Raw genomic sequence first — 16,703 nt, 5'->3', positions numbered from 1 at the left:
TTTTGCAGCTGCTTGAAACTGTATTAAATAAACCATTCTTATCATCGAATGTGGGGGTGGTATTTTAATAGGGGTAAATTGAAGAATATTTGTCTGATTTGCCGTTTCAGCCATACAATTTCTCAATACTTTTAAAATCAAAACTTTTATTCAGCTAAAACTTATATAACTTTTACCAAAAGCGTCAACGTGACACATCGTCACCTTCAAAATAACCTAGATTAATGCGATGTCGGGTCCTTGATTTAGCAATCATTTAGTGTGGAATCTTTTTTAATTTCAAAAGTTTTCTGTCAAATTCTTCATCTGGAAAACTGTCCAAAGTACTTTTCGGTCGCTTTTTGACATCCTTTTCTTGGATTAATATTTTATTATCATCTCGGGTGCATCTAACCTCTTTTGCTTTCTTTTCTCTGTTTAATTATTTTATATATCTTGTTTTACCTTCCCTGGTATAAAGTTGATCGTATATATTTGTATACGCTTCTATTGCTACTACTTTCGCTCTCTTTTTAGCGATCGTACAGTTTTGAAGATCATACCTATTTTCTTTTCAATATTCATATAATTTTCTCGTCTCCTTCATTTTTTCTTTAACTTCGTTTGACTACCATACGTACCCGTTATTCTCAAACTTCTTTCCTGAAGTTTTCTTAAGTATTTAAACAGAAGTATCTCTAATATTACTGGCCATATTCCTCCAAATTATATTGGGACTTTTTTTTTGATCCAGCAAATTTTTTCTTCTATTTTTGCTCTTACTAGACCTTCTTTATTGTCTTAACATCCTCCACTTGATTTTTTGTGATCCTCACCTATGTTTCGCTTGTTTACTTCGATGTCCAGCACAAGTAACTTATGATATTGGCTCGCAGTATCACTGTTACATTGCAGTCTCATAATCTCTTTGGGATAGATTTTGTCCACTTTTGTATGTGATAAGTTGAGTTTCTCTTTTTTAAAATAATGTGTTAACAATCGCCATATCTAATGCTGATGTTAATTGCAGCACATGTTCTCCAGCTTCATTTCTAGTTCCAAAGATTAATCCTCCATGTATTGTTTCATATCTTCTGTTAGAATGGCCCACATGTGCATTCAAATCACCTCCTAATATAATTTTCTTATCTGATGGAATATCACTTATTTACCTATAAATAATGGATGTCTTCATCTCATTCAAGCAAAATTGGTTTTTAGTCCAACTTTCTTATAATCAAAGCCAAAATCATGTAAAAGCCTATGTAAACTTGGACCTGTAACATTGGGAAGATTTTCGTCACTATGGATTGCAGAGCGGATCGAATTTAGTGTAGGTGGAATTTTGAAAAAATAATCGTGTATTTTACGTTCTATTAACGATTCTATAAAGGCATCATAAGTTTTCATAGGACTATTTTCTTGAATTGACTTGATTTCATTAAGTTTCTTGCGACTTTAAAGTTGCCCGCTTTCCATTTATTTTTTACACCATATATGCTACGTTAAAGAAGTTAAAAGTTGTTGGTCAGATAGCCAAGCGAGCCAGGCGGCCGTGGGTTCAAGCCCCGACATGGTGTACAGAAAAATAAAAAAGACTAACGCAGCAGTTTAAAATTCTAAAACGAATCTGCGGCTTAGACTACAATATGCTGGTGTCTGATCGGCCTATGGTGGAGCAGTAAGGCAAGAAATGAGGGGCTTGCGGCTTGGTGATACTCCTCCATAGATCCCTACCGGAAGGGCGTGACGCCTAAATACCGATATATATATATATATATATATATATATATATATATATATATATATATATATATATATATATATATATATATATATATATATATATATATATATATATATATATATATATATATAAGAAGTTAAAATATTAACAATCATTTGTTTTTTTTACGGCTGAATCTCCCAAATATACCTATGTCTCTTTCCAGGAGACTGACCAATATTCCATGTTGGGGCATGGAGTAAAAAATCTTGAAACAAGTTCCGAAAGGAACGATTTATGAAAAATAATGAAAACAAAAAACTGAAAAGGTAAAGTAACAGTTTTGTAGTTTGCTTAACTGAATAATTGACACCATAGCCACAGAACACAAAACCCAACATTCAGATGCTTGACAGAAAATGGAATTGGCAACAACGCAACGGTAAATAAGGTGTTGTAAAAACAACATTTTATATTAATTTTAGTTTATTTTTCGTTTCCACAAATGTTGAATTGTATCTTATGCGACAGACTGTACTTTTTGCCTGCAGGGTGTTTGTGCCATAAATTTCTTAGAAGGGCCTCCTTGGGTTAAACTGACGCCGATCGGTAGACAAGATAAGGTTTGGTTCAAGCCAAAAAAGAATCGCAGATGTGATTGTGAGTCTGAAGTTAATAGCCGAACGCTCAGTGTGTGCGGTACTCGCCGGTACCTATCTCTTTGCCTAAAAAATGCAGTGAAAAAGTGCATTAGATTTCTCTATAGTCGCTCGCCCATAAAACGCCGGTATAATAATGAACAATGTGGTAAAGCAAACTCTTTTTAATTAGTAATAATGCTTTTGTAAATATTCTCGTTATTAAATGTGTAGTATCGATTAATTGCGCTTCTTTTTCTTTAAGTACAAACCCCTATAAAACCAAACACATAAGGAACCATCGCCGTAAAGTCTGCTTGCCTATATCGAAGGAAACTCTTTTACAGTCCATGGTCCTAAAATATTTGGTACTGTACACCCACAGGGGAAAGTAATTTAATAAGCTTTCCCTCGAACAATTGGTGGAGATCAATCAAAGTTCCATCATAAGGATAGAATCATTGAAAAATGCACAAAATAGTAAAAGAGGTATATAGTCCATAAGAACAAGAGCCCATACTGAACCAAAAACGTGAGACGTCAACGGGGTATAGTTGATCATAGAAACCTTTTTTTTTATTCTCCCCAGATACGATTTGAGAAGCATACACACAAGATTCGACAATTCTTTATCATGTATAAATTTCACTATCATTAATATATTACTCTTTTTTAGAAATTCTATTACGTTATATTTCATTTCTCTATCAGAAATTATACAAACTCCATTCCTAATATTACTTTGCCCCGTATACTACAATTTTCTCCATCCTCTTCCTTGTAACTTTGTAAAACTTTTAAGATTCCAATACCCTATCCTGATTTTTTTTTAACCTGAAATAATCCTCACCTGCAAATTTGAACGGAGGCTCTGTTTGTTTACGGAACATTTTACCTTAAAATATGTCATCATTTCAGTATAATTTTTGTTACATTACCTAGAGATCTTTTTATTATTAAGGACTGAAAAGATTTCGGATTTAGCCAACACACTACTAATACACCAAAGTGAAGTATTACTCCATACCTGCTTACAATTTTCTGTACAGATCAGAATTTGCTAGCTAGCTAGCTTTACACTTTCAAGCTTTAACGTTTCACATCTGTAACGGTTTAATGCTTCAACCTTTCAACGCTTTAACAGTTTAACACTTTAACGATTAAATGCTTTACGCTCCTTTCGCACTAACTTCAACGATAAAACGCTTCAAAGCTTTACGGTCGTTTCACACACTAAGAATTTGGACGTTCGGTAGTTTTGACGTACGTTTAAATAATTTCGTAAAATAAAAGGTATAGTATATAAATGGTACAAAATCAAATTGTAGCGTTGTGGTTACTCTATCGTCGAAGAAAGAGAAATAAGAGGGACAGAATTTATCGGGTCCATCCTATTAACGCAAAAAGATACGATATTAGGTTGTTTGCCACATTATTTGGAGATTTAAGGTATGATGAAGTAAAATTCTTTAATTATTTCCGTATGTCAGTTTCATCATTTGGTTGGCTGAAAAAAGTAGTTCAGCGTCAAAATACAAAAATAAGAAACTGTTTTCAACTAGTGAGAATGATGGCTATTAAGTAACAGCCACCAAAATGTTTTATAGGTTGATTGTATTATGGTTCAATGTTAAAAGGAAATTTTATATCTAAAATCCAGATTATTGAATTTATAAAAGGTACAAAGAAAATTACGATAAATGAAACAACGAAATGACCAATACAAAAGTACATACATAACTATAATATAAAAATAAGTGAGCCGCATTACGAGAAAGAGTAATTATTTACTTATTTATTTGGAAAAATCAATACTGTACGGAAACGAAGACATTGATATCGGTGAGTTGGATCCAAAAAACTGTGGACTTGAATAATCTCTTTCTATTGTTTTGTCCCAAAGAACAGGTCTCACTTGAACCAATGTTATTCATATTTCACTATCAATCTTAGCGATCAATACATGTGATTGCTAGAGCCACTATTGGAATGTCATCGTGCGTTCAAACGATCATACGTCCAAATTCTTAGATACGCTTTAACTCTTTAAACTTAGGAGTACGAAGACTGGGTCAAGCGTGACCCGAAATTCACCGATTTCTTAATATTTCATGAAATAATTTTTTTACAAATCCGATTGATCGTAAGTTCATCTATGACACCGGGTCAGTCTTGACCCGGTCTTCGGATTTTGAAGAATATTTTCAATATGTTTGTAGGTACACGTAAAACGCAGCTGTCTGTTTACTAGTGAACGTATTCAAGGCCAAATGATTATGTTTGTAGAAATATTAGTTGATAGAAGTTAGCCTTGGGAGTAAATGTAGTGTCTAATAGGCATATTCTATGAGAACTTCCGAGACGAGAGGTCTAACTTTGGTGTAAAGCGGTATTTCACGTTTGTTTATAAATTTAATTCAAGCATCAATCTTGAAGTGTGCAGTATTATATCAAAATTTGGAAAAAGAATAAGCCTTTGAGTGAAGCTGAGTTGTATGCCTTACTCCTATCAGATAGTGAAGAAGATGACGTTGCAGAGCTGGATGAAAGCAATAGTGAAGCGAGTGATAATAACGGTTATGAGCCAGAACCACATGAAGGTAATTACTGAACTCGAAAACGAGGTTTTAGCGACAACTTCTGAAAATACAGATCTAACGTGTCTGATGTTATGTGCGAAGGACGAACATGGCGTTATTTAGCTCCAAAAAAGGGTAAGACGTTGGCATGTAATTTATTAGGCTTCACTACGAAAAGTCAAAATATTGAGACATGGATGGATGCCTTAATTTTTTTTTCTGATAGTATAATGTCAATGATTCTCGAGTATACCAATAAGAGAGCTATTTAGTCCATAGCTGCGTATAAGATTAAGTACGAGAAAAAAATTAAGGATTAGATTGACGGTAATTTAGTCGAACTGCGTGCTTTCTTTGGTATACTTATATTATGTGGAAAGTTCAGAGAATCTCATGAGAAGGTGCATAATTTATGGTCCAATACAAATAATGCATTTACGCGTCCTATTTATAAAGCATCTCTAAGCCGGGATAGATTTATAAGTATTTTGAAGTATAGGTATATAAGTTCGTGATGTATATACCTAGTAAACCGAAAAATGCGGTATAAAGGCTTGGACCCTATGTGACGCTGAAAATTTTTATTGCTGTAACTTTGAGATATATACTGGAAAGATTGGTGATCAATCTGAACGTAACCAAGGCCCAAGAGTTGTCAAAACACTTGCAGAACATTGGTATAGGTCTGGTAGAAATATTACAATTGATAATTTTTTTACCGATATTGCTTTATCTGAAGAACTCCCATCCAAAAATTTAACTCTTTTGGGTACTATCAGAAAAAATAGAAAGAGTTTACTCAAATCATTGCTTGAAATGACAGATCGCTCACTGTATTCTTCAAAATTTTTGTTCACTAGAAACATTACTTTAGTTTCATATGTAATCAAGCCTAACAAGTTTGTTGTATTATTATTGACCTTACACAATGAACATGAAATTTCTGGTGAAGATCATAAGTAAAGATTATTTTGGATTACAACAAAACCAAAAGTGGAGTTGATATTTTAGATAAATTGATCCGAGAGTACACAAGCAATACAATAAGAACCTACCGGGTGCCATAAATCCGTAATCGCTGCAATAGAGACCACCTGTGTTAGTGTAAAAAAGCAAATAGAAGTGTCGCAATCTGCAACAAAACAAGGTCGTTGTTATTCTTGTAGGGTAGTGACAATAAATATTCAAAAAGGTGTGACATGTGTAAAAGATTTGTTTTTAATACTCATTCAAAACGCGAAGTCTATATTGTCAAAATTAAATGCAACTACTACCAAAAAGAGCAGGATGGTGAACCATGGTACTTGGTCTTGGTGAACATTTAAATATAATAATTTAGGATTATAATTTTTATGTTTCTTTGTTTTTAGTTGAATTAAAGATACTGTTTAATAATACCAACTATTTAAAACATCCTTATAAATAAAATGAGAATGGGTCACGCTTGACACATCATCGTAATATTAGTAAGTAAAATAATCTCCGTACTCCGAAGGTTAAGTATTAAACGCTTCAAAGTTTCAACGCTTTACTCTTCAGCGCTTTTTCTTATATTTATTTTTTCGTAGTATTCTATCTAGATCGAACATATTTCAGGACCGGAAAGAAACGAAAAAATGTATCAAATATATAACTTTAATAAAAGAACAGTTTTTAACAAACCTATGTATATATGTACACAAAGCAATATTTATACTTCAATTAAAATTTTAAATTATTTACTTTAACAAAAATCGGCTAGTTACTCCATGATATTAGCATTTTTGTGACGTTTTCCTTCTTCGTCTTCTAAAGATTTCTTACTAAATTTTTTGAATTTAAAATTTTGTAAATACCTAAGTTCTCCCTTCCATTGTAGTAGGTAGTTGAATTGATTAATATCAAACACATCTGGTAGTTCTAAAAATTAAAATTATATTTAAAAAAAAGTGCTAAACCTCTTATTCGAAATCAAAAGAAAAATCAGAAACGCTGAGGATGAAATGGAGATACATAATTGTTGTAAAATAAAATAGATAATAAAAGAAAAGTGGCGATACACGTGGATAGTGGTTTGTTGCATAAAAAGGGAAAATGAAGAATAAGAAAAAGTTTTTTTTACTTAAATAGGTACAATTTCATCAGTGTATACAAAGCACTTTAATAATTATTACATAAAGTGTGTTGTAAGAATTGCGGGTAAAATGTATGATTTACGATTGAAAGGGATCGTTCAAGTATTACGTAACACAATTATTGGAGGGAGGAGGTGTTGTAAAATGTTACGGTGCGTTACGTAACATTGTTTTTTTTCGAATCCTGAGAAAACTAATAAATATTTTTGAAAAATTTAAACGCAGAATGGAAGACTACATTATTACCGAGGGTCGAAAGTCCCTTATAATAAACAAAAAGTTTCTTTTGAATGAGATATTTGAAATTCAAAATCACACTTAATTTTCTCTTTTTTTTTCACTCCTGTAACTTACTAAAATAAACATTATAGTCCAGTATAGTCCTATAAACATTATAGCCCTTGGTAATAATGTAATCTTTCATTCTGCATTTAAATTTTTCAAAAATACTTATTAGTTTTCTCAGGACTCGAAAAAAAATGAATGGATTTAAGAAGCATTGGTCCGAAATTTTGCGCCTACACTCTTAAAGAATAAATTTAGCAATTAAAATATCTTAAGTTAACAATCCTTTTCATTTATGTTTTATGGGGAATCCATCGATTGTATTGTACAATGTTGTTATTTTGTTCCTTTTTTTTATGTTTCACGGAAAATCCTTCGACTGTACTGTACGTCCTTTTTATTTTGTTTTCCTTGTCAGTCATACACAGAAACACGTTGCTTTAGTCAGTGTTGTTAAATTGGATCCATACTGTAATGCCATCAAAAGTTGAAAAAAAAACGTGCAAATTGATAACTACGATGTTTTGGCGAAATTCAGAAAGCCTGAAAATAGCTTTGGGGGTCTAGCAGAACTTAATCTGGCATGGTATAGCACTCACATCCGCAAATCACAATATTTCTTGTAAGTGATTAAATGCGCGGACGAATGCTGCTGTTGCCACTCGAGTGCATTGAAATCTGTCTTTCCGGATTTCCTGCAGTAAGCCTGCTCAATCCTTGAAATTCCAAGTAAGCTCGTGGTACTTATTCAGTTAGATAAAGGATCATGCAAGTTTTCACCACTTCTTGTGAGGTTTTAATTTGATCTGTCGCCTCCATTGAAAGCATTTAAGCAGGTGCCAAACGATTTCTTTTATCTATCACTACAATGCGACCTCAACAACAGAATACGTGCAACCAGTAGGATATATTTCACATTGCACACTAATGTGAAATGTGAAAAGGGCAAATAAGGTTCTCTGCATCGTGTGCTACAAAAAAACATCGCCTTAGGATGCCGATTGGCTCAACGAAGTTGATGCAAGTGGTTTAATAATGTCAGAACCATATTCAGATGCGTATTGAAAGCATCTGAGTGTCTGTCAAAGCTATGGACTGAGGAGTACTTATTGACTCCAACTGAATTGTTATTTAAATACCTACCTCTTTCTTCCATTATCAACAAAAGATTTACGAACTCCATCAGTAGAGTTACGACATACTCTGGAGCAGATATTAGATCTAATCACAACCCTTTACTCGCTGAAGCAAGAGTTAGGCTAAAACGAATAGAGAAAAACACCAGCAACACAATTTTACTATTTCAGATGTCAACAAAAATAAAATAGAAAATGATGTAAACAATCACATGAAATAAATAAGAACAACCGAAAATATTAAGAAAACAGAATTTATTTCATGTACACAGACCAAGATAATAAAAGAACATAGTGTAACTGTAACTAATAGATTCAATGGAGGACGGTAGAAAGACTAGACCTTTTTCTAAAAAGAAGGCAATACAAGGACAAGGCAGACTTCTTCTTCTTCTTCGTCCTTCTTGTATGTAGGTTTTAAAGCCTGTTTCTTCTTCAATATTAGCCTCCTAAATTGTTTAAATTATCACAGCATCTTTTTCTTGGTCTGCCAATACTTCTACTGACAAGGCAGACGAAAAACTAAAGAGAAACAGAACAAAAATACGAGCGGCTAAAGTAAAGTGGCTTCAGAAATGAAAGAATTATAAAAGAAGCATTACATGTTCAATTTGCAGCACAAGAAAGTTCGTGAAGCTTCTGGCCTGTATAATTTGAAAAAAACTAGTAGATAATACAGGAAAAGTTGGAGAGGGAGGGAAGGAGAGGGGTCAAAAATCTTTAAAAATTGTGTTACATAGTAGTTGAACGCCCCTAAAGAAAAAATTAATGTGCCAGCTAATTACGTCGTTTTGAAATCTACGGTATGTAAATAGAAGACCCGAAAAAAAGTAGGTGACTCAACTGTACAGAACATTTGAGCCCTTCGTTATAATCCAGATGGATCTATAGATTATAAGTTAGGACATCCTGATGAATGTAAAATTTTACTATTAGAATTGATAAATCTGATAATACAGAAATTTCAAAAGCTAATAATGAAAAACTAAAATTAAAAAAATATTATGAACACCTTCAAGAAATTAAAAATTCGTTAGAATATGATTATCACTTGTACTATGATTATCTGCATCATGACTAACAATATCCTTATTCTGTGTTTATTTATGTATATTTAGGTAGGTATATTAAGGTAAACTCGGGGAAGTGTGATTGTAGGGCAAGTTTGACTATACTATATAAAATTTTCTACAATTTAGGGATGCCAGCGGCATCTTGTGAGTAGAAACTTAAGTTATTGAAACAGCGATCTATGCAAATACGCAGTTTGTAGAAAACAAGTAATTTGATATTTGACCGTTGGCGTATGTTAGTACGAATTAACTTAATGTTAGTGTGCAGACTTTGTTTACAAATTTTGTGAGAAGCGAGTATTAGGTGGTAAGTAAATATTTTATGGTATGCAGGATTGTTTAACAACTATATTACGTTGTATGTATTACAAAATTGCCAATTTTAATTTTTAACTTAATTATGACTTAGGTCACACTTACCTCGTTTATATTGCCTACTGGGGTAAATGTGACCACGTGTACTAGGGCAACTGTGAACTTGCAAAACTATCTTTTAATTTTTAATTCTAGGTTTAACATGGTGAGAAACTATAAACGGAAGTCGGATCGAGCAACCAAATATACCCAAGATGATTTAAATCAATCAGTGTCAGAGATCAAAAGAGGGGTTTGTTCGATATACCGGGCACATAAATTCTATAATATTCCTAAAACAACATTATTCTACCATGTGACTGGTACTCGAGGAGTTAAAAGCAACTCGAAAGTGAGGGCTCCAGCGATCCACTCCAAGATGAGACTAGATTGGCCCAAGGACTAAAAACTATGGAGCAGTGGGGATTTGGAATATCCAGATTGGAACTACTAGTGATTGTTCGCGAATTTGTTACCAAAAATGACATAAAAACTCCATTTAAGGATAACACTCCTGGGCATGAGTGTTTCGGGAGTTTTAAAAGACGTCGCCAACTTAGCATAAAAAACCCCAAGCTGTGGAGTACTCAAGAAAAAAAAAAGACAGATCCTTTCAACATCCAAGAATATGTTGACATTCTCAAAAAAACTTTAGTTCAGCTAAAATTAGACGACAAGCCGCAACTCGTGTGGAATATGGACGAAACATCTATTTCTCACGACCCCAAAAAAACCAAAGTCGTGGGAGCTAAAGGTAAACCAAGTTCCAGAACTACTTTCGGGAAAAAATATTTGGGATTCCTGGCTACCAGATAACAAGAAGTCATTTCCGGGAACTGCTTATGCTACCAGTCCCAATGGATGGATGGAGAGTGACGTATTTTTTAATTATTTTAAAAAAACGTTTATTCCCGCAATAGGCCGGTACTGTTGATATATGACGGTCATAGTACCCATATTAGTATTGAACTAGTTGAATTAGAACGACAGAATGATATCACAATCATCAAACATACCAGCCACCTCCTGCAGCCTTTGGATTTAGCCGTATTTAAGTCTCTAAAAGACGCTTGGGACCAACAACTCGTAACCTGGCAGATACATAATACTGGCCTTAAATTCCAAAAAAAAAGAGTTTTCTCTGACGATAGACATGGAAAAACTTTTAAGCGTAGAAATTATCAAAAACGGGTTTAGAAAAGCTGGTATATATCCATTTAACCGTCATGTCATACCAGAGAGGAAAAATACCACCCTGAAAGCCTAAAAAGATGGAAAGAACAAAAGAGTTTAGAAGACCAAACAATAGTTGTAGCTTAAACCGCAAATACTAATATGGATGCTATTACCGCCGGCAATATTGATCAGTCGGCAAATAAAGACCAGATTGTGGAAATACCAATATTTTTGATGCAACTCCAAGTAGTAGTTCTTCAAAAATAAGTTTTGAGGAGCTGCTATTAAACACTGTTAAACAGACAAATAAGCAAAGTCCTTCGGGCTCAAAAAGAAAAAAAGTAGCTGCAGGGACAGAAGTCGTTACTTCCGAAGAAGTTCTGAATAAACGTACAGAAGAAAATAGATTGAAGAACATAAAAGAAAATAGAAAAACAAACAAAAGAAGAAGAACGCAGAAAGAAAAAAGAAGCAAAAATTCAAAAACCGAAGAGGATTAAGAAACGAGAAGAAACTTAGTAGCTCAGAATCGGAAGAAGATTTGGTAGAATATGTTAACTCTGAAGATGATTTAGATCCTGAAATATTTGAAGAAAACGAGCAAATAATTGAGAAAGACGTGCCAACAGTTGGAGAGTTGGGAAAGACCCAAATTGTGCTGGGTGTTTGGGTTGTTGTAGAGTACACATCTAAAAAACATTTTAAACATTTTATTGGAATTGAAAATGAATAGTGCTTTTTAAAATATAAAAAGAGTAGTAACACCTTTTTTTGGACTGATATAGAAGACACGGATATGATATTTGAAGACGATATCGTAAAAACTTTACCAGAACCGGTTAAAGACAGAAGGGATCATTTTATTTTTGACGTAAATTTTGTCGGGTTGAACCTTTAAATCATAAAAAGTTTGTAACTTGCTTAAAAATAAATAAATTAAAATTTTTCAAACACTAAAAATTCGTTGTTTCTTGCAATTTTAGATTATTTACACTTGCCCCAAAAATAACACACGCTGTTGTAAGCTAAAGTCCATTGTCACACTTACCCCAAATTGACGGGAAAGTGTGAACCATGTATACTTAAAAAAAATTTAACATAATTTCCACAATCTGATGTTACAGACGTGCCCAAATTTAAGTATATGTAGTAAAGTCCGTAAGCATTCTAGGAAAAAACTATCATGACTTAAAACATCTCCTAAATCATCTAAAAGAAAACTAGTTCACACTTCGATGGGTTCACCTTAATAGTCATTCAATAATTTGTCATTCTTTCTTCAGTTTTTTTCAATAAATTACTCTTACTATTTTCAATTTTATTGTCTACCAGTAAACTTCAAAATAATTTTATTTAAAAACTTACATACTGTGAAACACATATAAATCCAAAGTAGGACATACAAATACAAAACTTGTAACCTCTCTATTTTTTTTTCTATGGTCATATTTCCCAGTATGTAATTAAATCAGATTTCTATAATAAACTAAAACATTACAAGACAGAACATTTTAAAGAAGTCAAGTTTTAAAATTATTAGGCTTTTGCATTCTCTGTTAAATTTTGGATTTTGGAGTTACAAGGCTTTCTCATGAGGGATGCAAGCTTTCTCGTGATTTTCAAAATTTTAGGATAGTAAAATTCTATTGGACATATTGAAATTCTTATGTCTATTGGGGATTTGAGATCATTTCAACATTTTTCATTGTTCTAAACTACATATTTTTAATGACTTTAAATAATTTTAATCAAGCTTTTACCAATTCCACAGGTATTATAATCCCCTCTTTCTCTTTCAATGGTCATTCTAATTATGTCTTCCCTATTTGCATGTTGTCTATTTTTTCTGTTTCCTATCGAATGTTTTAACCTAATTTGTTCCATTTCTTCATCAAATCTAGATAAATACAGCTCTATCAGTTTGTGTAAACCACCTGGAGTCAAATTTGTAAATTCCGGATCCAACATTTCACCAAACCATTTACATTTTTCACCTACTGCATTTAACTTTAAGGTTGTGGCCAATTTACTTTTGTCTCTAGAATTCTTTCTAAAAATTTTTTGATTATATGTGATAATGATTATTTTATAATTTATAATTACTGAAATACTTACTTTTGGATCTGCTTTGCTAACATCTTGGTTTGCCTACTGTTAGGATGTTTTAGTTTTTCTATTTGCTTTATCTTTCCCTAAATAAAAAATTTAATATAGTATGAGTAAAACTAAGCAAAATCTACAATTGAGGCACCAGTAGCTGAAGTTGCATCATTTGCCAGATATTTGAATGATAAATAAAGGCCTTTCATTTCTTTATACAATATATTATGAAATAAGTAAGCACAAAATGGTACATAATATGAATGAAAAATGACAAATTTTGGTTGATATTAGAGGTGGGCTAAATATCACTACCCTGTGATTTAACAGCTGTGATTAGAAAATAACAATCACGACCTGTGAATAACAATAAAATATACTGTGACTGTGATTTCAGTCTTATTCTATGTCTAGTTCTTGATTGCTAAAAACATGATATATAACATTCTCGTCTCAGACACAAAGTTGTGAAATGAGAGACATGTAACAAGATAACAAGGAACGAGATAGAGGTAGTTGGCGGTATTGTGAAGTCTCTTTCTAATGAGGAATGCAAAGGCAAAAATAATATTATATCGTCTTTGGAGGGATATGAACATTAGTGTGATATTAGTATGTAAACAAATATTTGAATAAAATGAAAAGGGTATTTAGAGTTTCAGTTTATTAAATTTGTGTAACTCGTTATATTTGTATGGATATTCAATCACTTTTATTCTCATACGTTTTAAAAATGATATCAGTGCCAAATAAAAAAGGAAAAATTGGTAGTTTATGCAACTTTTTTATAGAAGTGGATGATAATTATGAGTCATGCAATATTTGTAAGGCAAAATTGTCTTATAAAATGAGCACATCTACTTTAAAAAAACACATGCAAGTACACAAGACCATATCGGATATACTGAAATAATAACATGTAGAATTTTATGATGGTCCATAATGGCAACACCTTTTTATTCAGAGTTTAATATGTGACTAATTCGTTGCTCTGTTAAATCACAATCATAAGTAAAAATCACAATGAATCTCTATCAGAGTTATACCTGTGATTGCACAATCACAGTTTAGCCCACCACTAGTTGATATTGACTTGTGCATATCTGTGATTGGTGAATATTGGCTTAGGAGCCAAACAAGTGATTTTCACAATGAGAGATGTGGGTGTCATAGAATAGGAATGATGAAGTCTGCGAGATTGGATTTTCAGGAGTTATTTTGGTCCCAAAATTAAAGTGAGGCCCACATATTAATAACTTTATTTAATAAATAAATTAATAACTTATGCAAAAAAAAGAGTGTAGCACTTGGGGAATACTGACAGAAGTGAATACTTCTTATGTGACAGAAGTGTTATTAGTAGGTGCAGGTTAATGAAATTTTATGTCTGCTTATTACTGAATTGTTGATATTTTACACAATAACACTACACATTTAAGTTCTTTAAAATTTAAAAATCTTAAATTTTTTTCTTTAAAAATTTTATTTAATGATTTTAGTAATTTTCAAAATTTGTTAAATATAATATGGGATTTAGTCATCATATACATTTTTATTATTAAATTGTATTTATGCTTAATTATTTCATTTTGATTATCATTATATTCTAAAAAGAATCATGAATAATGGGAGGGTATATTAATTAATTTTTATTAAAAACTTTCCATTTATAAATACTTATCTATAAACAACTTTAAAATTTCTAAAATAAACTCTTGTTTTAATTAATTTTATTGAATTGTTTTTAATTTTTATAATTTTTGCAAGTTGCCTCACAGACACTTTGTCTAAGGACTAGCAACCCCTGTGGAGTCCTACGTTAGTATGTAACTAAGTCCATTTATAACTCAAACATTATAGTTTTTAAATATCAAAGTTAGTCTAATTACATTTAAAGGGTTTTGCCCACAGATTTAGTGGCTTTAAACATGTAAAACCAGATAGCACTGATGATGGCATAGTTATTCTGAAAACATTCTGTGATGTAGGCCAATAGGGTCTTTATACTAATATTCCTTTTATAAAGGAATTTTTTTAAATAAAAATTTTTTGTGATACATGGTATACAGCCAACTACAGGCATTTAGTTTCTTTGTGGTTTATACATATTTAACATGTGTAAGATTTTATATTTTTAACATGAATAAACATTATTGAATATTGAGGACTGATCCTTACTTACATTCTTGTTTGTTAGGTAGGTATTATCTGTTTAACCCTTTTTGGCTGATTTATGGATATGGATTCCTTGAGGTTAGTGGTTTTTACAAGATTACCTTACAATGTATCACTATTACAATGAATAGAGATGAAAATTACAGGCATTTGAGGGAGTGTCATAGTGTCAATATTGGTGATGTATAAAATAATCAAAATTGGACCTAAGATGGAACCTTGAAGCACTTCTGGCAAAATATTTAGAAAGTCAGAGCTTATTTCATCTAAACCTGGGATATAAATTTGAAAATAGTTACAATTCTAAGTTATTCCTGGGAAAATATTCTTAGATTTTTATTTTTCCTAATTAAATTTTTGTGACTTTCTTCTTAGAGATCTGATTCATTTATTAATTATTATTTTTGAGGTTGCCAAGTGCCTAAATTAAAGATTAAACATTCAATTTCAAGATCCTGAAGAGTAATTGGGGCTTATTTCAATTTAGAACGTTGATCCAATTGCCAAGTATGTGCGTCCACTCTATGGTATGTCTGTGTATGTGGTAGAGTGGACGCACATACTTGGCAATTGGAAACAACGTTCTAAATTGAAATAAGCCTCAATTACTCTTCAGGATCTTGAAATTGAATGTTTAATCTTTAATTTAGACACTTGGCAACCTCAAAAATAATAATTAACATATGAGTTTTCAAAGCCTTGAGAATGCATATTTCAGATTTGATTTTAAATCGCTTATAACTCGAAAACTACCTATCACCTTTCGACAAAAATAACAGAAGACCTTTTTTGTTCAGAATAGCCCAAAAAAAATAAAAAGATTCATTTATTGTTACTAATATGCAGTATTACCGGTTTTCCTCTTAATATTTGTCTTTCATCTGGCAACTTTCTTAGTCAGTGATGGAAAGCTCCTAGCTTTAAGTAGGAAATTATTTGTTTACAGCAAAAATAATAATGAATCTATCAGGTACTGGCACCTTTACCTTATTTTAGAATATTACCATTTTTATTATTGCTAGTTATAAAATGGCTTTTAATCACTACTTTTGGTAATTTAAAGCCCAAAAAAATAAACGAGACCAGGTGCTATTGCACAGATTTCTGTTTTGTACCAGCAGCCAGCAAGGAAAGTACCTCAAAGTACCTTTTCTTTTGCACTTTTTGATAACCTTAAAATTTCTTCTTCTTGATTTTTCAATGGCCTGTTTAGCTATATGTAATCCAACTAATGGACATGTCATAATTAGGTTCACTCATTGAGCAAAAAGACAACTCGACTTCATACAACACAAGAATTCTTTTTTCCTATCTCTCCCATAGATAGGAAACCTATGATCTTATATGGTAGAGTGCTATGATCTCTCC

At 32.1% G+C, this 16,703-nt stretch overlaps 1 protein-coding gene across 1 annotated transcript; it reads right to left on the bottom strand.

Moving 5' to 3' along the window:
- Positions 1–6,539: 6,539 nt before the first annotated feature.
- Positions 6,540–16,532, bottom strand: LOC140439584 (translation machinery-associated protein 16 homolog). The gene is made up of 4 exons (XM_072529591.1): positions 16,340–16,532; positions 13,176–13,252; positions 12,821–13,110; positions 6,540–6,821 (listed from the first exon to the last, which is right to left on the bottom strand). Exons 1-4 carry the CDS (start codon positions 16,340–16,342, stop codon positions 6,664–6,666), a joined length of 528 nt encoding a protein of 175 aa, XP_072385692.1. The 5' UTR covers positions 16,343–16,532; the 3' UTR covers positions 6,540–6,663.
- Positions 16,533–16,703: the final 171 nt, after the last annotated feature.

This window comes from Diabrotica undecimpunctata, chromosome 4, assembly GCF_040954645.1.
Source record: "Diabrotica undecimpunctata isolate CICGRU chromosome 4, icDiaUnde3, whole genome shotgun sequence".
Taxonomy (NCBI): domain Eukaryota; kingdom Metazoa; phylum Arthropoda; class Insecta; order Coleoptera; family Chrysomelidae; genus Diabrotica; species Diabrotica undecimpunctata.
Note: the sequence above shows the minus strand (reverse complement) of the source record. Positions and strands in the feature narration are given on the sequence as shown.

Coding starts and splice junctions, on each gene's coding strand:
- LOC140439584 (XM_072529591.1), bottom strand. Junction 13,111..13,175: donor TTAGCAAAGCAGATCCAAAA/GTAAGTATTTCA, acceptor AAAAATTTTTAG/AAAGAATTCTAGAGACAAAA. Junction 6,822..12,820: donor TTATAATACCTGTGGAATTG/GTAAAAGCTTGA, acceptor TTTAATTTTTAG/AACTACCAGATGTGTTTGAT.